We start from the raw sequence: 24,471 nt of genomic DNA, 5'->3' as shown, positions 1-24,471 counted from the left end.
TAGGCTAAGCTAGCAGCATCGTGGCAAGGGACAGAGACCTGGAGGGGGGGAGGGGGGGGCGATCCGGGTTCGGAGCGGGGGGTAAACTCACGTCGCACACGCCCTCGTTCCTCCTCCCCCCGGCGCAGATCCGGGTGTCGGTTATCTGGATGTTTCTGCGGTGGAACTCCACGCACTTCCCGTTGCTCACGATCGGCAGCTGCACCGATTTCAACACCCCTTCCTGTCCGGTCCCTGATCGGAAAAAAAAAACACGGTGAGATTTCGGGGAGTCAGGAACCCCCCCACCCCCCTTCAAAGGTTACCGCGCTCGTTTCACAACCGTAAACCGAGCCGCGGAATCCGTGGCGAGTTCGTTCTCCCGGCGGACGAGTCCGCCAAAGGGTCGAAACGATGGTCTGGTGAAACAGCTGGACGTCTAATGAAACTCCAAAGCGCGGTTCAACCGAGTTCAGCAGCGTTGGCTGACCTACTTGTTCCCCCCCGGTCCTGGAGGGTTACATCATCTGCCGTATACGGCGCTCAGCCCCAGTCCTGTAGACCAGCACAGGCTGCAGGCCTACAGTACTTTACCCCTGGAAAGGTCACGACATTGGCAGCCATTTTGTTCCATCTGGCCAGTTAACCGGCCAGACTCAACAGGTCAGCGCCTTTGAAAGAACCGGTTTGGTCTCCCTTGCCCAGGTCCGGGGGGTCCACAGTGGATTTAAGGAGAACCAGAGGCCCCCCGGCTGGAACGCCGCCATTTTTTTTAGTTTTAAGATTCAGGAACGGGGAAGCGCTAGCAGTCCGGCTGCGCCGCGGACCGCGGCCCTCGGGTTACGAGGCCAAATCGCTATCCCAGATTTTCCCCCCGACCGCGATCCCGGGGGCGCAGGGAGCTGTCAGGCTCGGTTAGGAGCGATTGAGCCGTTAACCGAGCCGCGGACGAGGACCGGACGCCACTCCGCGCGGCTTCCCTGTCCTCGCTGCGAGTACGGCTCTAAAAGGACGCCATTTTGTTAAGGTGTTCCTGGCAGCCATGTTTTTTTCAATTCAACGCCTTTAATTAGCTCTATGGGCACACAAGCACTAGAACTAGAACAACAACATTGCTTTTCTACACATTAGCAAAGACAAAACTATTACTGACATTTGCTAAGGCATAACTATATTCTAGAAATTTCTTTGATATAAAGTTATAGCAAATTAAATACAGTGGTTAGCAGCATTAATACAAATGTACAGGCTGATGACATCAATCTGCACTACAACACAATAGTTAAAAAAAAAGTGATGAAACAGGAGCTCGGCTCGGAAATGAAACCTGTCAAAACGTGGTGTCGCCAGGACGTCGAAAGCCCCCCCCAAACCGTACCTTGCGTCTCGCCCCATCCGTACATGCTGCAGACGACTCCCTCCTTCATGGCGCACCCCGAAACGGGCAGGAGGATGGTGTCCACGCGCTCGCCCAGCATGGCGGGTCTGGGTACGGGACAGACACAACAACGCAGGCTGTTCATCGCCGTGCCGACGAGGCGCTATGCCCCGCCCCCCGCCGCATTGTGAGGCCCGTACCCTCACGGTACCACAGGCTAAAACTTGCCAGACCCAGTTACATTAACAGCAAACCCGCCTCAAACCATAATATCAATACCAAACCTCCCCCCTTAGCACATGCTCCACAGATACAGCATCTGGGGTCAAGACCAATAAGTCTCATGCAGTTTGCATTTAACGCTGGACTTCCCTTCAGATAAAGTGAGACACGTCCAAATGCGAAGCCCTAGATCTCCAGAACAGATGTACTGTACAGTAAGTACGTTCCGATACACGCGTGCGCGTGTGCTGCAGATGATATAAACCGCATGCTTTTCGGGGTGTGGAGGTGTATGGGGAGGGGGGGTTTGGAGGGGGCGGGGGGAGACGGCGCTCACTGGGAGAGCTTCAGCAGAGCCAGGTCCGAGCCCTCGGGGCCGCAGATGATGTGGGCGATCCTCAGCTCCTGCCGGCTCGAGGGGGCCCCCCCGCCCGAACCGTTGAGGTGGAGGAACCCCGCCCAGATGCTGTACTCGGACAGGTCGGGAACGCTGCGGCGGAGAGAGTGAAGAGCTTCGCTTCAGCCTCGCGAACATCAGCTCAGCTCACTTCAAATGAATCCAGTACAATTTAAAACAAAAATAACTTGAACATGGTAAATGGTAAATGGACTGCATTTATATAGCGCTTTTATCCAAAGCGCTTTACAATTGATGCCTCTCATTCGCCAGAGCAGTTAGAGGTTAGGGGTTAGGTGTCTTGCTCAAGGACACTTCGACATGCCCAGGGCGGGGTATGAACCGGCAACCCTCCGACTGCCAGACAATCAGTCTTACCTCCTGAGCTATATCGCCCCATGCAGCCATGCAGCCATAACGGTACAGTGATTCTCACAGTGACACTTCACGAAATAAAATGGCAGTGAATCACCGCTTGTAGCATGAAAAACAGAATCTTCGGTAATGCATTCTAGAATGACACAAATGAGTCACAGAAACCCGGAGATGTGAAACAGACTCACGTGGCACACGTTCAAGAAATCTTACGAAGACACTGAGACACTATTTAAAAAACTCCTCTCAACACTTCGTGGGAATGCCTCGTGGAGCTTCGATGTGAAGTGCAAAGATTTATTTAAGTCCGCTTCAAATGACCAACTGCCACCTTGTTTTTTTTTTTGTTGTTTTTTTTTAAAATGAAAGATTACCATGAGGAGAAGCACTGCCGGGTCGTCAGGACCCACTTCTCTCGTATGAGTGTGCCACCACACCAGTGTATGTTCCTGGAGAAAGAGAGAAAGGCAGCAATCAGCAGAGCAGTTAAATCACAGCGACATGATCGCAGGGGTCTGAAATGCTCCTTACACCCTGAATTTGACACACAGTTGTTATCTTACATTACATTACAGGCATTCAGCAGACGCTCTTATCCAGAGCGACTTACACAACTTTTACATAGCATTTACACTGCATCCAGTTATACAGCTGGATATGTACTGAAGCAATGCAGGTGAAGCACCTTGTTCAAAGGTACAACAGCAGTGTCCTACGGTGTGCTTAACAGACATGCAAGAAATGCTAAGAACAAATTACTGACTCATTTTTAGAGAGCCTTGACACCATTTTATAATGTGACAACCATAATAAATCATCATCGTAATTATTATGTTTTAATATTTTTTTAAAGGCATTAACTGCAGTTCACAGGAAGGAGAAGGCTTCCGGAAAGACCCGTACCCCTTCTGTATGCTGACCATCCAGCTTCCGTCTTTGCCCCGGACATGGTCGCCCCCGACGATCCGCGTGGTTTTGTGGAAGAAGCAGGGAACCTTCGGTGTATCGCCTTGTGCGAGAAACATGGACACGTTAGGGAGAAACGTCAAGCACAGCTCGCTCAAACATTCACCTCCAGGACACAATCACAAAACGTGGAAAAAAAACCCTCAGTGACTTGGGGAATCTGTGACTGAAGGAGTCAAACACAAGCTCATATAAAATGCTGCATTTGAGCCACCATAATGCCTCTGTTCAGGAACAAGAAAGGAAAAACATCCTTAAATTCGAGCAACAACTGGATTAAGGACTTACTTTTTGGAGCAGCTGTATTCGAGGGCAGCTTACCTGTTAGGAAAAAACATATTACAATGAAATGAAGAGTGCCATTGCTATATTTACTGAAATTATCTACATAAACCTCACATTTATATTGCCCGTCAATACTACAGATGGCATTGTGAGTCGAAAAGGATACGCAAAAAGCAATAAGGGTTTCATATGTTTGCTCAAAGAGTTCATTTTAATGCTGTATGTCTTGTGTGTGTACAGTGTGTGCGGTGGCATCTCTCTAAAAAGTGCTATACAAAATGGTGCCGATTGAGTGTATAACACGGTTTAGGTCTCTAGAAAATGACTGGTCGACATCACAAATAATCAAACTCGCCAATCTGTTATCCAGGAATCACTTCCTGAAATTCAGTTTAAGAATTTGTAGTTGAAACATCATTTGTGAGGTGCTCCACACGTGCCTTGGGTCAAATACGTAATTTGTTTCGGATTCAAACATTTATCTGTGCTCTGTTAGTCTTGCCTGGTGCAATTGAGCCAGCCAAAATGGCCAGAAAGTGGAGTTCGCATTTTTTTTTTGAGAATATTTCATTGGTTCCAATACGCCAGACAAGTTCAGTAAAGCGTAGAAAAGCATTTGAATCCAAAGCAAATACGCATTTGACCCGGGTCTGGTACTCACAGGGCTTAATCATGCAGTAGTCCCAGGGGATGGATGAGCTATTGGTGTAGCACCAGGGCCCATGTTTATCCTTATCCGGGTTCCTGCAGTAGTTCATCTCCAGCCCGGCAGCTAACGCTGAGGCTTCCCTGTCACCGCTACGGACAAAAAATAAATTAATAAATAAATGAATTAAAAAAAGACAAAATGGCATACAAAGATCATCTATTTGATCATGATCTTGCATCCTATTCTACATTGAAAAATTCTCTTCCTGCTACAGAAGGCACCTGAACCACCCTTGAACTGTGGAAGTGCAGAAATCCTGCAACACTCCAGCAGAAAGCCATAGCCCTTCGCCAAACCACGAATCCAAGCAGAAATCATAAGTTTCCTTTGACTGATGCTCCCTGGCTGCACCGCACACAGCACGGTCAGCGAGAAGGTTACATTTTGGCTGAACTCCGCTGTTATGATACGACAGCTATTTACAGAATAGAATTCCATAAATGCTGGAGTCAGTGTTCTCCGAAGTGCACTTTTGGGACGTATAAAGTGTGAGACCTTGGTACAGCGACAAGGCACAGAGACCGGACCCGTGCAATGCCAGGGGCCGGCCCGCCAGTTACGTGCTCTCCCAAACTGGGGGGAGGGTAATGTGGCGATGGGACAGGGGCCCGCATCGTGAAACAGGATAATTGAGTTAGCTGGGTAACTGCCATTCAGGGTTTTACCCAGTCCGGTAATCCTGCTTTGTGACACCGGTCCCAGGCCTGCAGGTACGACTCTGAATTCCAAAAATAAAAGGATTAAAAGATGTTTAAAAGGTTTTTTTTTTTTTTTAATTAGTATGGTGTAGATAACGCAGTGATACATCCATGACCACCCAGTAAATATCTCAGCTGAGAGAGACGCACAAAGCAAGAGAGAGGCACAGAGAGAGAGAGAGAGGAACAGAGAGAGAGACACAGAGTGAGACACTGGCACAGAGAGAGAGAGGCAATTAATCTCACTGGCATTAATTCAATGCTCGTATCGAGATAACTGGCAGCATAATTGCCAAGGTACATTAAAACAGCACAATGCACAATAAAAGAACAGAGAGTGCTGCCTCTTCCAATAATCTTCCCGCCGATTTGTAGTAACAATGGCGGGGCAAAGTCCAAAAAAGCTCACATAAAAAAAAAACCTGCTGGGTTACTGGTTACGCGGGAGGAATGATAATTTCCCATCCCTCCCGAGCATAAACAAGCCCTCCCCAGAGGTTTCTCAGGGCTGAAGTCTGACCCAGACTCCTCTGGACGCGAGCCAAATTAAGAAGCTTGACTGTCTTTGATCTGCTCCACAGCGAGGCCCGGGCAAGAACTTCCTCGGGTCGAAGGTCACCTCTGGAACATCTCCCGCTAGCCGCGCTATCGTTGCCTGGCAATTTTTGTAAATTAAGTAATGCTAACAGCTATGCTCAAACGGCAATTAAACGCAGGCCCCCGAAGCACCCCCCAAATGGGGCTCCTCCGGGGTCTTGCCTCGCTTGAAAAATGGTAAAGGGTCTTATTATCTCAAGTTTGATAAATGTGACCTGACAGACAGTCTATCCCTGCGGCTCCAAGATTTCATTTGTGCGCTCTCTAAACCCTTTTTGCGAGCTTCGCAGATTGATCCTCGACAAGTTCCAGATTCAAGCCAACTGCGCGTTCGTTTAAAACCAGTTGGCAGGAGACGCAGGTAACAGAGGGCAATTCTGAACGGCGAACACAGACATTTTCAACGCTGCGGGTCCATAGGGTTAATTTTGTGGGCGGGGGGGGGGAATGCACATCAAAGAGGTTGGGAATCATTGTTAAAGTAAACCAACATGCTACTCGGTGATAAGGAGAAATTATGAGAAAGAGTCACGTCGGTCGTAAGAATTAAGACATCGCCCATACACATAACGCAAGCGTGTTCTCCAATTCAAAATGAAATTATTCGAGATAATATAATTAAGGGTTACCCCTGACTTTGACTTCTGTACAAAGAGTTTTTTTTAATCTTTTCCCCGGAGTGGCTGAGGAGTGGGAACAAACGGGAGGCTCGGCCTTGAGAATTTTTCAAAGAATGCCCCCACACTGCGGGGGAAACCAACTGTGGGACCGAGCTGCGTTTCCTTGGAAACAGACCCCCGTATATACCGTACTGCGACGTCAGAGCTCTCGTGCTTTGGGGGTGACCTCCCCAGACCGCACGGAGAGCAGACGCTGTTCGGTCTTTAAAACCGAGGCTCGAAAGTTAGGTTTTTTTAAGCCTCTTGATCGATGCAATCACCTACAATCTACACTAATACCCTTCTCTCACTATTGCACGACAACTACTGCAGTCACCAGTGAGGCTGTGATAGAACTATGTGAAAAAAGTGCTACTGAAGAACAGGGATTAAAACAGAGGTTCCCTCGTCCCGTTTCCAACCGACGCTGTGGGGAAGAGGGGGAGGGGTTAGGCAGAAACGGGCCACCGTTACCTTCTGCTACGGTCCTCCCAAGGTCCACAGGGAATGCCCGATCTGGTCTTGGAGAGGCGGCCCCCGTACTTCTCCCCGACGCCTTCGTAGCATTCTGTGAACAGAGAGAGGCCCCCCCAACGGGGTTCTCAAACCGCATCTCCCAGCGTGCTCGGCAAAAGAGTCTGAGAGCAACTGACCTCTCGCCCCCCCCGTGTCCGTACCCTCCCGTAGGGGGGGGGGGACGGTAAAAGAAAGCCAGAGCGCTCCGGGCCCTGTCGGAGTCCGTTCGCCTTCAGGGCCGTGGGGTTTCGTTCTCACGTCCGCCTTTTCTCTAAATAAGCCCCCCCGGACCCGTTTGCGCTCGTTGTAAATCGTATTCGAGGGACCGCAAACGAAAATGGAGGGTCACTACGCAATAATAAAAGAAGTAATAAAAAAAAAGTAGCAGTGACAACTGTGGTGCGATAAACTTGGGGAGGTTTTGAAATGCAAAGAAGCATGGAGCTCAATGACATGCCCATTTACTGCATCTCCACAGAGGCTGACACATCAAAAAAATATGATGATTTAAGCAGTCGTTTAAATAAAACTATAATTTAAGCGATAAAGGAGGTAAAAATATTTAAAACTGCACAAGAAAGCCAGTGGGAAAAGTCTCTAACTAACTACCTTGGGTGCAATTAAACAGTGTCACATGGCAGAGATAGACGGTGGGTAGATGTGTCCAGCTGAGGCACTGTTTCCAGATTCAGTTTAACTGCACCGATGCCAAGGTCGGCTATAGCTGAACCAGCGGACCGCAGAGTGAAAAGTGGCAGTTTGGCTGCCCTCGTTTCAGTGCACGCTTATGCCAGTCCAGGACGTACAGTAGGACTACAAAAGGGGGCCTAGAACTACAGTTACAGCTTGGTATTCACACACGAGGGAGAAGAGAAAATGAAGGTCAAATGAAGGTGTTAAAGATATATACGTCTGGCACTGGAACAGCTAACGCAGCATGTCGCTTGGAGACAAGAGGAAGGGACTGCACCTGGCTTCACTGATGAGGTCACTGACCCCCCCCCCCCCCGCCCCGTGGACACCAGAGAACAGGAAGAAGAGGAGAGCTGGGGACGGGTGGGAGAGAGCTAACGTCGGAAACAGCAGGGAGGAGAGGATGCGAGCGCGTGAGATTTTTATTCCACTGACAAAACACCTCTCTGCAGGTCTCAGGCTCACTGCTCTGCAGTGCAGCACTGGGCGGTTCTGTCAGTGGAGCAAAAGGTTCTGGAAGGTTCTGCTAGCACCTAAGGCCCCCCCCTGCAGTTAAAAATCAAAGTCACGGAGGGCCGCGGTCTCTGCTGGTTTTTAACGATTTCCGTCCAATCAGCAGCCGATTTAGGCCACGGAAACAAGGCGTACTGACACCGTTAGCCAATCAATGACTCCGATTAAGCACTTAAGGGCTGCAGCACATCAAAAACCTAGCAGACACAGAGATCGTTGGTCCACAGAATCTGTGTAGTAACCCGAAAATGGGGTCACAGAATCTGCACAGTAACCTGAAATAGGGGCGCAGAATCTGTGCGGTAACCCGGAAACGGGGGACCGGGGGGGGTGTGGGGGGGGCGCGTCCCGTACCTTCAGGCTCGCGGGCGTCGGCCTCGCAGCGGGGGATGTTGGTGCAGAAGGCCATGCGCACGCCGGGGTCGGTGGTGAAGCACCAGGGCAGGTCGGCCCCGTCCGGATTCCTGCAGTAGTTCTCCCGCAGGTCCCTGAGACACGAGAGAGAGAGAGAGAGAGAGAGAGAGAGAGAGAGAGAGAGAGAGAGAGAGAGAGCGAAACGAAGAAGATGGAAGGGAGAGGAGAAGAGGATCAGGGAGAGAACAAAAGGGAAGAGATTGGGAGAGGGAAGAGAGAGAGAGAGAGAGCCGCCCAAACTCAACCGTCAAGATGACGTTCAGCAATCGGTCAACACTCAAAATGAACAGTACTCCTGGAATACAGGTTTCCCCTGGATAATGGAGGCTCACTAAATAAAGGAAGCTAATGTGACATCATATTTACTGCATCCTGTGAACACCGCAGACACCAGAGTAGCTGCATCAATCAAGGCAAACAAAATACAGACATTTGAATTTGGATAAAAGCGTCTGCCAAATAGACCTAATGTAATATAATGAATATGGATATTGCCAAAAACGTGCCAAACAAACAAAGATTGTCACAGATTCAAACGAAGACTCTTTAACTGAGACTAATGTTCAGATTAACACTAAATTATTACTGTGAGGAGCTGGATGTAGTAGAGCGATATCGGCAATGACTTCCTGAACAGGGTGTAGGAATGGCATAAGCCATTTCTGATCTATTCTCCATTACGGCTCCTCTTTCAAAATGATATGGGGAGACGGCTCAGGGTGCGAGGTTGCTGGTGCAGAGCGGCCCAGGGACTCACTTGCACTTGTAGTTCTGGGGGCTGTAGGAGTGGTTGTGGGGGACCTGGGAGTCCCACCGCTGACACGTCACCCCGCTGGGGGTCACGCCCACCGTGCCCCGATACCCCTCCCCCTGACCCAGGAAGCATTCGGTCGTCGAGTGCGCGTCGGTCTCGGGGTCTGAGTCTGAAAGAGCGAGAGAGCGAGTGTGAGTGAGAGAGCGAGAGATCGAGAGACAGACAGAGAAAGATAGAGAGAGAGAGAGAGAGAGAGAGAGAGAGAGATAGAGAGACAGAGACACAGACAGAGACAGAGAGAGTGAGTAAAAGACGGACAGATAGAGTGAGAGAGAGAGAGAGAAAGAAAGAGGTGCATTTATCTCAACAGCAATAAGGATTTCGATGCATTGAGATAAGTGTTAACATAATTACCGACATACATTGAAGCCAAATAAAAGAACAGAAACAATAGAAACAGGAGTCAGCAGATTTCCGCATGTGCGTGAGTGCGGGGGAGTGGGGTGTTGGTGATGGGGTTTGGGGGGGGGGGGGTATAGTTTAAAACGGGCCATGCGGACCATGACTACACCTGAGAGCTGAAAGAGAGCATTTTCCCACGAGTGACACACGGTTACAGTTAGCATCCATCGCCAAGTCAAATACAGCGAGAGACCTTTCAACAGCGCACATACATTTTCCCTTGTTTGTACATTATCATTTCCATGTATGAATAAAATTTTCCTCCTATTGTTGCCTTGTGGTAATTTTTTTTGTTTTGAACCACTGCCAGACTGACAAAATCGTGTCTGTCTCTATACCGAAGGCTCCAGTCTTCTGAATTTTCTATGTTGATCGATGCAAAACCTTCTTTCTGACCCAAGATAACCTTTCGCTCTCCCAACCCCCCCCCACCCCTTATCCATGCGTGCAGCAGTACGAGACGTGGAGACGAATCCCATTTGCACCCTGGAAATAGATTAATCAAATTGGATATAATTTTCAGCGCTCGACAAACCAGCTCTGCAAGCAAAACCTGCAGTCAGTCTACTTGCTCAGGAGTCCAAAAAAAAAAAAAAAAAAAAAAAGAAGCCAGACACTACATCGTATCTTAAATTAAACTCGCTATACTGTACGCGGCTTGTTTGACGGTCTGCGGCGTGAACACCGAGCTAATCTCGGCGCAGATCGAACGGGATTTCGGTTGACGCTCAAAAACAAGACCCGAAAACCGTAAACAAGCCGGCTCTTTGTCCTCCGACGTCTTGAAGTCATTACCCACAAACCGCAACTAGATTTAAGACCACAGGTTTGGCCTGTGGTGAATTTAAAGGGGGGGGGGGGGGGAGCGGTATCAAATTCCATCATTAGAACAGAAAGCAAGGCTTCAGGTAGAGGGGGCAACCTCCTGCACAAGTACTGTATCTGACAGCACGGAGGTTATTAGTAAGTCGCAGTCTTCCTGTCAGAGAAGCTTTGCGCCATTTTGTATGTTACCAGTGAGTCAGATTTTCACAAGAGGAAAATTACACGTATAAATGTCCGCTCGCCACTCCTCACCCTGAGCGGTGGGTTTGGGAATGACACCAGTGAGAGTGAATGGAGAGGTCACGTCAGAGGCACCATAGACTCACCATCATTAAAGTAACGGGTCGCTGCTGACAGAACTAGGTGCCTGAGGTTTCTATGGCCCCAGAAGGGACGAGGATGAAAAATGACCCGACCCCCCCCCCCCCCCCGCACGTCTGTGTTTTGTCTTTGAGGTAGACCAGGAGTTTACTCAAGAAACCTCACCAGCAGAGATTAAGCCGATTAGCCGGCAATAATAGCGAGAGAAGAAGAGAAACAAACACGCCAGCCGCATGTCATAATTACTGCAGTCCCGCGCAGCTGTGGGGCCGATTTCACCAAGGCATCACCGTACCTTTCTTTTATTTATTTCAATATTATGACCCCCCAATCCCCACCCCCCAGCATTCCTCAGGGGCTGGCAGTAAGGCGGCCGCAGGGCGGGCTCAGAGATGGGAAGGGGGAAGGCCGTAGGGAAGTCCCGCAGGCTCACCGCACGCTTTGACGTCGCAGTACTCCCACGGCGTTCTGGGGTCCAGCGTGAAGCACCAGGGCCGCAGACGATCGTCGGGGTTGCGGCAGAGGTTGTCCTTCAGGCCCTTGTCGGGGTACCTGCAAAAGCAAAAAAATGAATAAATAAAATAAAATAAAATAAAATAAAACGAAGCTGTCACACAGAGCGGAGCACCGCTAGGGAAATAACGCTCAGACGAGACGAGGGGCTGCTTCCACTCAAGATGCGACCGCACAATCTGGATCCAATGTCTCTGAATCACCCGCCTCGGCGAAAGCACGGGGGGGGGGGGTGAGGTACGGGCCGTCTTATCAAAACAGAGCGCCGAGGAGCACCGTATGGGACCAAATCTGCCGAAACATCAGGTCACGTCTCCTCAGGGCCGCGAGGCCCGTATTGCTATCACCCCGCCCCCCCTCCCACACCCCCGTCTTAAATGACCTGGTGTTGAAATGCTACTGCGCACAGGTTTAAACCATTAGGCCGCTTTCTGATAAGGTGAGTTCACCCCCTTTCATTTTTTTTTTTTTTTTTTAAGCACAAAGGGCGGGGCCTTGGCAAAGATGTTCATTCATGATAAAGATTTATTTGGCAGGCGTGCCGAGTGAAGCGCTGAACATTGCGTGACGCCGAATCGGAAAGGTTAGCGGGGGAGGACGCGGGCGAGGACGCGGGCGAGGACGCGGGCGGGGTCGAACGGGCCCCGGCGTCGGAAGGTTCTCCTCGGACGCGTCGCCGAATCGTACCATCCGCTCGACGCGAAGCCCAGCTCTGACACGCGCCCGCACGCGAATCCGCTTAAACGATACGCACACGGCGAGGCCTGTCGACAGCTGTCTTCGCTACGGGCCTTCTGAGTTAAGGCCTCAACTGTTTTCCATGTGCGCGAGGAAAATAAAAAATAAAAAGGAATAAAAAAAAAAACTTGGACTGAAAATATACTTTTTATGCATTCCTTACAGCATTTTTCATGCCTAGGAGAACAAACCTTAGGGACGGAAAAACAAGAAAAACGCAAAAATACTGTTGACATTAGCCTCCGAGAATAAGCCGTTTTCCCAAGACGTCGATGGGAATTTGACGAATAGGCCGAACACACGCTGCTTTTTCACAAAGTCTCGTTCGATTTTACATAGCCAGCCGGTCACACGCATTGGATGTGGATCATGGAAAAATACCAACAACCTGTCATGCATCACGCAAAAAAAGTTTTGAGAACGGTGAAGTTTACATAACAGAATTATTCCCAATTAACAAATGTGCAGAAACACTAGACATATACAAACATTACAGCAGGGATATAAATATATAAATCATATTCATATACGAATAATCTAGGGGTGTTCACATAGCCAAAGTGCACTAAATATGTGCAGAAAAGGCCAGTGCATTTATGAAGAAGCTGCAGAGGCAGTTTGTCCCATCAGACAGGCAGGACACAACCTGGTACATGCTGAAGTTATTCCATGACATCACTTCTATGAACAAAAACATTTCACATAAGCCTCCCCATGCATTAAACAACATGGAGCGATGAAATCTATCACTGATCAGGGGACCCCTTGCTCTTCATCGTCAGATTTGACAACACATCAGCATACGACTGGCGGGGCAGAGTTTGAGAAAACCTTCGTTTTACGCTGAGCTTCCCTTGTCTTGGAAGAAACCGACAAAAACTCTTACAATTAGATGACATCACCCCTCTGGGTGGGGAGAGGCTCTCTCTACTGGAGAAGACATTCAGCTGCACGCACCTAAGTCAGCTTTGGCCCAGACGTTCTGGAATGTTCTACCGTTTCTCTTGTTTTTTTTCCTCTCGTTAACAATAGTGTTCTGCTGATTACACGCTGGCTTTAACTGTGCCATCTACGGTACCGTATGAAACATGTAGTTTGTTGCAGTTTTTAACGCAGCCCCCTATAGGCAGGCTTCTCTCGATATCCGCGGGCCGTTTTCCCCAGTGACTGAAATGCCGAAGGATAAGACACGGGAAGACAAACATCGCGACTGACGCCAAACCCTACGAGGGCCTCATAATAATGCTAATTTACATACAAGCCAGGCCACCCCCCCCCTGTCTGGCTCACGGGCGGCAGCTACGCGGGCCGCCAGCGCCAGAGACCGAGGCACGCAGCCGCAGAGATCGCTGTAAACACCACTCCGTACGCCGTCCGTCCCTCACGATCCCGCCGATCGAATCAGGTTTTTTTTGTTTTTTGTTTTTTTTTTAAAAGAAAGAGTGATCTAGAGACCACCGGAGAGCTTGGCAGCAAGCTCTCGCAAAAAAAAAAAAATAAATGAATGTAAAAAAATCTACACCCAGGGCTTCAACGGTCAGCACCTGGAAGTGTCGGTTTCTCCAGCTCCCCGCTCGTCTGTCTGAGAGAGCTTTTTTTTCTTTTTTCTCGTGTGCAGAAGGCAATCACTGAAGGGAGTTGGAGGAGGAGGGGGGTGGGATGGGGAGAGAGGGGGGGGGCTGGATGTGTCTACACTCAGGCAAAGATTACAGGAACCTTGGCAGCGGCGGGCGGGCCCGAGGAAATCACAAAAGCTCCGGCGAAGCAGCAACTTCGTACGGACGAGAGGACAAGCCGAAAAAACCGATAAGGGCGGTCCCAACGCGGCCCGGGGACCGGGGGCTCGCTCCGATAGCAATCACACCCGGCGCGTGCGCATCCGTACCCATTAGCACGCCGCCGCCGTGACTAACATCGCCTGCGAAAAGCGTCCCCCGACGGAAACCGTTACCGGGCCTGAACATCTGGAAGGCGTTAAGCCGCGGAATAACTCAGCCATCCATCTCAATTTATTAGCAAAACATCCTTAACGTCGACGCCGCGGCACGATCTCGCTCCGGTCCGCTCCGTCCAATTACGCTTTGACTAAAATTTTTAAAAATACTTTTTTTTTTTTAACTAGGTAATCTCCTACTTATAATACTTTGTAGCCTTTTCTGGACAGGGAGAAAAGCGAAAAACATTCGCAGGTCTAGAGTTGGCGCGTCCGGTTGCTACATGTGCGTTACTGTGTGCGAAGGCAAAGTCCTTCAGTGCTCTTAGCAGCTACAGACATAAACAATTTGTTTGTTATCCATCTGTTTGGAGTGGAACTTGAACATTCTGTCACTGACGGTAACAAAAAAGAAGACAACGGGCCTGGAGCGCGAAACATGTGCACGATCACGCTCGATCGTTAAACTGCGTACAAGAACGTTTCCAAGAACATTCCGGCATTCATAATTGTTCTCTTATCTGTATTTGTTCGTGGATGTTTCCCTACGCAAGTCACATAAACAGGATTGCGCATAAAATTTACAAACAGCCCCGCATTCATCATCTCATACATCTGGGACATGCACAAAAACAAAGGTCCACACATGTGTCATGAATCCCATATTGTTTCTTCTAGGAACATGCAAGAACAAACGTAAGAATAATTTAAGAAAAGTTTTGTGAGGCCCAATGAGTTTGTTTCAGCAAATACAGGCTGCTTGCCTTATTTTTGTATGGTTTATGCCGTTTGCTGAACAACCGCTGTTGTTGACACCGAAAAGGGTCGGATATGGGCACAGGTTTGTGCTTCAGCCCAGCACTAAGACACCTGATTCTACTTAAAGGTCTTGATTGAAGACCACAATTAGTTAATTATTTGAATCAGGTGTCATAGTGCTGGGCTAAAATAACCCCCCCCCACCCCCACCCCCAACCATGGGCCATTTTCAGATAAGAGTGGACACCCCTGATTTATACCTTTGATAAAAGAATAAAAAGATTTCCGTTCTGCGCTCGTTTATATTAGAGCTCATTCTACTGACGGCCGTGAGATAAACAGATACCGGTCTTCGGCTGAACCCGAACCCCAGCGTTTACACGGAGGTTCTTTTGAACGCGCGGCTTGTTAAGGTGGACATGTAGCATATGGTAACAAGGATGAGATCACCGTGTGCGTTTGATCAGGCAGAGTTGAACCTCAGTACTTTCAGAGGTACGGACTCAACCTCTCCGTCCGCCATGACACTAAGGAGGAGTATCATCTACAATTTCTTGGAAGCTGTTTATTTTTTTTGCCCTATAACAGGCGCCCTACCTTTTCGGGTGGAAGGGGTGCCTGTGCGGCTCCATCAGGTCCCATCGCTGGCACTCTTTCCCGCTCTCGGTGCGGTCCACGGGCCCCCTGTAGTCCTCCCCGTTGCACTTCATGCACACCACTGCGGACAGGGAGAAAGTCCGAAAACAAAATTAAAAATACTGAATGCCAGGCTTCTACGAAGGAGCAGGGTGGTATTTCATGAAGCAGGGATACAGAGTTAGCTGGATAACTGCTCAAGTAAAACCCCGAGCCCCTTCCCAAATCTGCAACAGGCCTGAAGTAAAACAGAGCCATTCCGGGCTTTACTCAGCGCAGTTAGCCGGCTAACTAGGTAATCCTGCTTCGTGAAATACACCCCCCCCCCGGGAATAAGAGGCAGCCCTCCCCAGGACTTGTTATGTGTGGTCTGTCTGGTGACCTTATTTCACAGCGGGGGGGAGGGGGGGGGGGGGGTGCAGACAGTTGTGAGGTCGATACACACTACAGAGCTGAAGCAGTGCTTTACTTTGAAATATATTTTTCCTCTTACACATCACGGTGTACAGTGACACATGATGCAAGATTATATATGGCAGTACACATACAGTGAGAAGGATAGGCCAGCTTTGAGCCCTGCTTGCAAATTGAGACATTTTACCAGACAAGGATTATTATCAATTACAGAATGACTGGTACGAAAGCATAAACTCAGGATCAAGCTGTTGGAGTTGTTGTAATAAAAGTTAAAAAATATAAAAATGGGAAAGGTATGGAAATTCAATAAATACAATTTAGGACATAATTTTCAGATTTTCTGTGGCAAACTGTCTCATGTCACCATGGGAACGTTGCCTTACTTTACAAAAACTGCCAGTCTTTGAGTCAGGGATTTTTGTGGCTTATTCTGTTCATAGGTTATTTCAAATGAAACCAGTGAGTGATACCCATATCTTGGAAATATATGAAATATTTACACATTTTGGCAAAAGCACTTTAATAATCACAGTATTAAAACAGCTTATGCTGTGCACCACGCTAACCGTTCACATAATCCATTTATATATCTGGAAATTTAATGAACGATTCAGTTCAGGCACTCTGTTAGGGGATTCGACGGCAGGGTACCGCACACAGTAAAATTCACCTTGGCACAGTGAAAGTGGGCTTCATACTGTGGAACACAGATACAGCACAAGCACAGCCACTTCCCCCTCTCCAAGCATCTCTTCATTTCATGACTCATTGTGGCACATACACACGGCCATCAAAAAAAAAAACAGTGAAAATACTGAAAACAGATGTCTATACTGGGAGATTCTTGCAAAGCCTTTGATTTATATCCTGATTATGGGAAACTAATTTGCTAAACTTGCCAAGCGACTCACTGCCAAAACCCACTGATAGAAGCCAGGATGCTTTGACACTTGCTTCCAAAGGCATCACTCTCCTCAGGCTCAGCCCAATCAAATATTCTCCCGGTTCTTTCTTACTGAAATTCCCATGTGAAATCAGGGATCCTTTTCTCTCCCCCCCCCCCTCAAAGCACCTGTCTAGTTAATTTCTCTTGGGACAGAAAGGGAAACTCAAAGCCCCCCATTCTTATTCTCCCCAAAAATATCACATCTCTCATATATTGCCAACGAGGAACAGTTTGGCCCGGGTTCTAAAAAAACCCGGCACCTTTTTTTTTTTTCTTCCTTAAAGCTAAAAAGCTCAAATGAGGGGGTGAGAGCGGCTCGCGTCGTTTCGACACTCAAAGCGAAAGATCGAGTGACCTCATCTCCCCCCCCCGTGGAAAAGAAAAAGGGGGCGGGGCTTTACCGTCGGAGCACTGGGGGACGGCGCAGGTCTCGTGCCGCTGGTCGGGGTCGACAGTGAAGCACCAGGGCCCCGTCGTCTCGTTGTCCGGGTTACGGCAGTAGTTCTCGGCCAGGTCGGTCTTCCGGTCTCTCACGTGCAGGTACCTGCGTGCAGACGACAGGCGACATCAGACCCCCCCCCGACACGGAGCAGGTGACATCAGCCTCCCCCCCGACACGGAGCAGGTGACATCAGCCCCCCTTCCCCCCGACACGGAGCTTTCCAGGCAACGCGGCTGGAAAAGACCCCGACGGGCCGGCCTCTTTTCCGAAAAGTTCTGTCGTTGAGTGGCAGCTCAAAGCCTGGACATGGAAACCGTTTCGACAGCATCAGCTCTGGAGGGACCCTCTGCATAGTTTATTGAGAATGACACCCAGGACTGTTGTTATGGGTAGCGACTGAAGGACTTTGTACCGAGCCAGCCATAAATATCTGGCCACTTGAAAAGCGCTCGCTCGTAGTAGGGCGAAACCGGCTCTGTAATCTGAGTTTTGAGTTTTTCCTTCACAACCGAAAAAAAATTATTTATTCAAGAGAGGGCTCTCTCATCAATCAGTACTGCGCTCCCTCCGTACAGAACATAAGCTTTGAATTGCTATTCTGAGGGAATTTCCTCTGAAGCCTCTATGTTAATACGGTTGAAATATCTGTCACGCAAAATCACTCCCCTTCACTTTGGCTGTAATCTTCCTTATATGGCTCATATAAAAGAATGCTTTACCCTCTCTCTTTGGTGCAATATCTGGAGGGCCCAGCCGTCTATATGGACATCCACCCATATCCAGGGTATGTGACCTTTGGATCCAGGGGAAATGGTTGTAATAAAGTTGCTCAAGAAGATATGAGAAAGCCAACTAAAATACTTCTTGCAAAGTGGAGTCACACAAATAGGGACCTTAAAGCTTTAAGCAAGCCTGCTTCTGCTCATATTCCAGCAATTTATGTGAATTGACAACAATATCGGTGATGGAAGAATGTTATGAACTAAAAGCAGTTTGTTTGCTATTTACAAATACACAGCTTGTGATTGTCAGGGGAAGACGGATTACCTTTGTCATGCTGACATAAACTGATTTAACTCTAGATGGAAGAATTCCTGCACAATGACTCTATCCTTATGTTGTCATCCACATGATTTTAGCATTATAAGGACATAAAACAGAAATCAACTTATTTCACTAAATCTGACAATTAGACACAGCTAGCACACCGCAGTACAATGGGAGCAGATTTAACAGCAGATTACAAATCAAACGCTCGCAAAAAGTTAAATGTTGATGACAGAGGTGCGCGCGGACAAATTAGGAGCAGAAAGAGAAGTCGGCAACTGCCAGCGCAATCAAATTGCCGGGGGAAACCGGGGTTTCTTAGAGAAGGGGGGGGAGGGGGGGGAAGCGGGCATTTTTGCATGTCTGCAACTCCATGCGCTTCGCTGGAAGACGCACGAACCGTGAGTACAGCCCATTAATCTTCAGACCTCTGGGTATTAGAGCCCCCCCCATTCAACCCCCCCCCCCCAAACAAGCAATGCTTGGCCGGCTTCAGGCCGCTAATGAACGTCTGGCTCGCCGTCAAGCACCTTAAAACCCGCAGGCTTCTCTTATCTGCGGCCCTTGGCTCCGCGCACCGTAACTCAGGCGCGGTTTGGCTACTTAGCGCCCGTTCCCCTCGCGCGCGCCTAGCGGTATCATTTACCTCCTTTCCTGCGTATATCAACTGCCTGTCAGTAGCATAGGCTCCCACACTGAAACCCTATCCTGTCAGACGGACGCGTATATACGGACGGCCAGATGCGCGCCGGGGCTACCGGCCAGCAGCGCCGCCGTAGTCACAGCATGATTAGTGCTGGGAGGCACCGGATTGGTTTACGAAGATGAGCTCTAGGATACCGAAGGAGGGGAACCCCGTGAAGCGTTACGATGGGGGGGGGGGGGTGTGGTGGTTAGCGGTGAACTGCAAGCCGCTAATTAGCCTCATGCCTCGTTAGCCGAGCTAGACGCGGGAGCCACTTTCAGGAACGACAGCCCAAGAGACGAAGCCTCGCCCGCTCCGGTCCGACTCCCGCTGACAGCCAGCGGGGACTCCCGGCTAAAGGACGATTGTTATTGAATCTAAATGCCAGGGAAACTGCGACGCTCATTATTTTAAAAGCGTCTTTTTATTCTCAAATTCGCCTCTCCCCCCTTTTTTTTTTTTTTTTTTTGTTCACTGCCAATTTTAAAACGCTGGAGCCTAGGCCTCCCGCAATAAAATGGACCCATCTTTGCGACGTCCTCCGTGTGTTAAGGAGAGACGCGCGCTCGCACGCACCCTCAGAAAGGCAGTCATCCACCATCCCTTTCTTCTGTTCCCTCCGAAACCTGGCAGCTGACTCTTGGGGTTATTGCGGTGGCAGACCACACCGGTGGCCAATTGCCCTTAAACCACCCGCCCCATTTAACCTTTCCCCATCTGGGCTTAACCCTTTAAATGCCACATCAAGGAAGATTACACCACTCGGCTGGGCAGATGGTCTCCAGGCAAATAAAGTGGCGGCATTCTGGAAAGACAGAATCTGACTCGAGACCACAAAGCCCACCGCTAACTCGAGAGATAGAGGCCTTGCCTGCACAGTCCGGTTTCAGATTTTTGAGGACGAGGGTTATCCGAGCGCACACCAGACCTGCCCTACGATTTACTGATCTTGTCTGGTGCATTGGAACCAATGGAGTACTCTCAAGAAGTGCCAGACCCCGCCTTCTTCTGGTCATATTGGCAGGCTCAATTACACCAGGCAAGATCAATGAAGCACAGAAAAGCATTCAAAATCCAAAACAAATACTTATTTGACCCAGGTCTGGCGCATACCCATTCCTGGGGATCGGAATGCGAGAGAGGAAGGCCAGGGTCTGTGAAACGGCACAGCGCAAAGACAAAAAGGAAGGAAATCTCACTTGTGCTCATGCGGCATGGTCGACGCCCAGGCCTGGCACCTGACGCCGGATTTGGTGACGGACCGCGTCCCCTTGTAGTTCTGCCCGGCGCCGGTGATGCACTGCTTCACGTAGTCTGCGGAGAACAAACCGCCGTTTAAAAAAAAAAAACAATCACTCTGAGCTCTGAGCGCAATGCAGCGCTCGCTCGCGCGCGTCTGGGGCTGTCAAAAACAACCACAGACGCCGCGGGACGTTTTCTCGCGGTCTCCTGTCAATCAAGCGGCGAAGTCAGGCCTTTTACAGCAGGCGCGCGGACTCGTCAGCCCATCGGTGACAAATTGAGCGGTTAAGGAATGCAAACGCGCTGAAAAGCAGCAGCAGCAGACACCGCGGCCCTCTGAGACAGGAGTTTGGCATCCCTGGTGTATACACAAGACAGAATTCCTCATCGAACTAAGTACGGTCATTTCCCTAAGAGAGAAGTTAACGAGAGAGACATCACATCAATTACTCGTCGGATAAAAGGACTCACAAGAGCTTGAATCTCAAGTTGCACAATGGACAAAGGCAACATTTTTGGTATACACACACACACACACACACATGGAATAATTACCACTGAAATAAACTTGGCCCACGATCTTCACCAAAAAAAAGATCCACGAACATAGAAAAAGATTTCTGGGCTATATGGACAGCTAATATAAGAGAATGAGAGGAAGCAAGTACAAAGCATCCTGTGTTTAGATATAGCTAGTAGTCAATGATAACATTCACCTTTCTTCTCGTAGAGGTCAAAGTTGAAATCGTGCTCCGTCTGAACACCGGGAGTGTAGCTGTCGAAGGACAGCCAATGGCATTTCCTGTTTTTCTGGTCAAAGTAGAACGCTCTGTGGAGTCATGGCAGAGGTTTACATCACAGGTGAGAGTTGTAAAAAAGTCATTAGAGGGTGTGCAACAGTGTTATTCATAATATGATGTGGTGTGAAAAAAGACACGTCATAAAAATAATTCGCAAGCCTGTCAATGATAGCACACTTGCAGATGGCTTGGCAAACTGGGAGAGGTAGAAATGGGACAAAAGCAAACTGTTGAGGGGGTACTTATCCAGAGATACTCTGAACTTTTACCCCCCCCCCCCCAAATAAAATCTTTGTCCACTGCAGGGGACAAATGTTACTTGCCAGGTCTTGAGAGGACATAGCACTTTTCATGACCTCAAAATTCTTCACAGTTGGGGAGGGTTGGGGGGTAGAATTCACCTCAACTTCCACTAATGTGTAGCACCCACTTGGGTGACGCAAGGCAGCCATTTTGCACCAGAATGCTCACCACACATCAGATGTACAGAGGGAGAGAATTATTGGTTGCCAGGCTGAGAATAAGGTTGTGAATTTTGAACACCAAAAAACCTGCTACTTTTTGGAACAACCGATTCGTCTTTTATTTAAGAATGCACGACTGGAAACCAACTGGGCAGCAAACAGCAAAAGGGCGGAGAATCCCTTTGTTCAGGGGTTCTGCGGAGCCCTGTGTGTGCTGGCTTTCCTTCCAACCACAATTGCAATCCCAGAATTTGTGCAAGCTGTTCATTTTTTTCTTAATCACAGTACATGCTTTTCATAGCCATGTATGCCACGAAGAATAGAATTGTGCTTACTGCGATATATCGCAAACAGATATAAAAAAAGGACAAAGCACACTTTTGCCTATTCGCGTAAACACCCAAACAACTCTAAATTGCTTCAAGTACAACGCTTCAGAGGCCTGCGGTCTAATGTTTGCATGGGACTGCTGAGATCACACAAGCAGCCACTTAAGACAATATATTTGGACAGTGTCTTGCAAATACAAATTACTACCACCCAACAGCAACACGGCAGGTCAGGGGGTCCTGGAGAGCCACAGGCTCTACTGGGTTTGTGTTTTAACTCTGCACTTAATCAATTACAGCAGTTGATCATAGTTAATTCACTGCATCTGGCTAACAGGGTCTAAATTGTTGCTGATTTTAAGTTCAGGGGGAGGGGGGGGGGGACAGCATATCTTATGGCTGTCCAGGACCAGGATTGCAGGCCCCAGCACTAGAAAATTGCTTTAAGAATGGCTAAAAATTTGTACGTCAATTATTTAAAGATCTACACAGGAAAAAAACTGACAGAATTTGGCTTTGACAATGCACAAAATTCTCCATTAAACCTATTATTTTAGCTTCCGAAAACATTACACTTGAAATATGTTTGCAACGTGTTTGGCTGAACTACTTCTGGCTCACTCATTAAATATCTGGAACAATTTGATTCAAACATGTTTGTTAAGTGTTTTTCTGGTGGGATGCCATACTGCATCCAGCTATAGGCTGATATAATAGTTTGTATTTAACAGGAAAGGGCTTAATCCCACCTTTTGGAAACCTGGTGATTCTCTAATTTCTCACACACACACACACACACACACACATCTGCACAGTTATTCCGATATTGTTCACAATAAATGACCCAATCAATCAAATGCAGAACATCAACTAAAAAGCCCTGTGATATTTATTTCAGACACCTGTGGTTCTAACTCTGTGCAGGCAAGATGCCTGTATAACACGTGGAGGAAATATGTATATATATATATATATATATATATATATAGTGTCTTATTTAGAGGGAGCTAAAAAAAAAAGTTTCATCAGTTCTAAAAGGAACATTTCACCAGCTAACCACAAGACTTTGATTTTTTTTTTTTTTTTAATGATGTATGACAATATTAAACTTTTTACATATGTAAACAAATACAAGGAGGCCTATTCCAGGAGACCAGGGAGGGCTATGCCATTTTGTGTCTACTGTACACCAGTGGTGGTTCAATTGTAGAGTGGACATTTAAAAGAAAATCTTTCTTGCAGGGCAGGGGTGCACAACTCTGGTCTACGAGCTGGATTGTGTTCCAACCAATTACCTTTAGTTTTAGTTATAACATCTCTATAAACTACACTGGTTCACTCCTGCACGTGAGAACAGTAAAATCTTTAGGAGATACTTGCAGTCTGGGCCTGTGGCTGGTGCTAATACAAATGGCAGATCAAGATATGACGAAGCCATAATATGACAGAGCAGAAGTTAGCACAAATTCCTGAAACAGATCAGCCCTTGTTGTCCACCCTGTTGTAGGGACACAAAATGATCTTTAGGTCACCAGTATATTTATTAATAAATGTAACTTAAACGTCAGTTGATGGAAATGATTGGGCTGATTAAATAATTAAGAGAGCAGAAGTTGGCATGAAACCCATTCACCCCTTTAATGAGCAGAGTTCCCTGTCCAGGCTGTATTCAGAGATTTAAGGAGAGGGGTTCCCATGAGTACATAAGACATGATATACGGCAGTGTCAATGGCCGTAAATGACCTTTGAGAACCTCAAGACACGTCCAGAGGTCACACAGTTCCTTTACATTGCATGTATCAGATGGCTCTTAAGAAAACACATTTTATCCACATCATGTCTAACCACACAGTGGAAGGTGGGGGTGGGGGTAAGGATGGAGGTGGGGGTGGGTGGAGGTTATCCCCAATGCAACTGCACATACCTGCAGGTAAAAGGCATTCTCTTGCCACGGCTACACCTCCGGGCACACCTGACCACACTCAGACCCCTGCTCTTGGTCAGGTGGGAGCTATTTGACCTGACCAGGCGCACCCCGTCGGTCTTCTGGTAGTCCTGAAGAAAGTTCCTCTTGCTCACTGCAGCATATGGAAAAGATAGGAACAGAGAGGGTCCAGTATATCCAGGGAGAACACACCCTCTCACACATCAAAAGAACACTGGCAGTACCCAAGCTGAACCTGGAAACTTTGCTTACATAAATGATACCCTTTTTTAACGTTTACATCTCCTTCTCTTTTTTTTTTTTTACGGGTCACATTCAATTTAATTCAAAAGCCAGTTCCGGAATGTGGACACAACCTGTCTCCACCCTCCAAGCAGAAGAATGGAACCATGACTAATCAAACCATTTGACATTTTTCTTTTCCTATTCCGGTACTTAAGACACTTATTGTGTTTTGCAGTTATCTGGGAAGTCTTTCCCAGTGCGCTGCAAGCCAAAAAAAAAAAAAAAAAAAAGTGCTTTTCATCTGTGCTTTAAAGAAGGGCCAAATTTAATTTGATGTTGAAAAGTGGAGCCATCCATCTTGTAACTCAGTAATAACTCATCCGGAGTCACTCACTGGAGGGGGTGAACAAGTGAACAGGCTTATCGACCTCTTAACTCCAGGACATCCCGGAAACAAGTTGAGCGTATAGTTTTCCCTTTTTCCTCCCGAGCTAGTAACTTCACTGTGACTCGAATCCGGGGTCTCGAACGCTTAAAAGGGCGGTCCTCAATCTTCACCCCTCGCAATTAGTTCAATTATCTGCAG

At 48.1% G+C, this 24,471-nt stretch overlaps 1 protein-coding gene across 2 annotated transcripts in view; it reads right to left on the bottom strand.

Moving 5' to 3' along the window:
• The window catches only part of LOC135245434 (hepatocyte growth factor-like), a 31,999-nt gene that overhangs the window by 5,958 nt on the left and 1,570 nt on the right, over positions 1-24,471 (bottom strand). The window contains exons 1-17 of one of the 2 annotated variants that reach the window (XM_064318481.1): positions 24,280-24,430; positions 23,640-23,793; positions 20,838-20,950; positions 20,079-20,193; positions 17,107-17,249; positions 15,304-15,424; positions 11,197-11,315; positions 9,159-9,324; positions 8,342-8,475; positions 6,740-6,833; positions 4,264-4,400; positions 3,606-3,638; positions 3,255-3,360; positions 2,726-2,800; positions 1,917-2,069; positions 1,358-1,464; positions 92-234 (exon numbers count right to left, since the gene is read on the bottom strand). In XM_064318481.1, the coding sequence (XP_064174551.1) occupies positions 92-234; positions 1,358-1,464; positions 1,917-2,069; positions 2,726-2,800; positions 3,255-3,360; positions 3,606-3,638; positions 4,264-4,400; positions 6,740-6,833; positions 8,342-8,475; positions 9,159-9,324; positions 11,197-11,315; positions 15,304-15,424; positions 17,107-17,249; positions 20,079-20,193; positions 20,838-20,950; positions 23,640-23,793; position 24,280 (1,914 nt within the window). In that variant the 5' untranslated portion in view covers positions 24,281-24,430. Of the gene's footprint in view, positions 1-91; positions 235-1,357; positions 1,465-1,916; positions 2,070-2,725; positions 2,801-3,254; positions 3,361-3,605; positions 3,639-4,263; positions 4,401-6,739; positions 6,834-8,341; positions 8,476-9,158; positions 9,325-11,196; positions 11,316-15,303; positions 15,425-17,106; positions 17,250-20,078; positions 20,194-20,837; positions 20,951-23,639; positions 23,794-24,279; positions 24,431-24,471 lie in introns of those variants that run through there. The other variant, XM_064318480.1, reaches the window with a different exon arrangement.

Source organism: Anguilla rostrata, chromosome 19 (assembly GCF_018555375.3).
Source record: "Anguilla rostrata isolate EN2019 chromosome 19, ASM1855537v3, whole genome shotgun sequence".
NCBI classification, from domain to species: Eukaryota; Metazoa; Chordata; class Actinopteri; order Anguilliformes; family Anguillidae; genus Anguilla; species Anguilla rostrata.
This window is presented reverse-complemented; position numbering and strand designations above follow the sequence as displayed.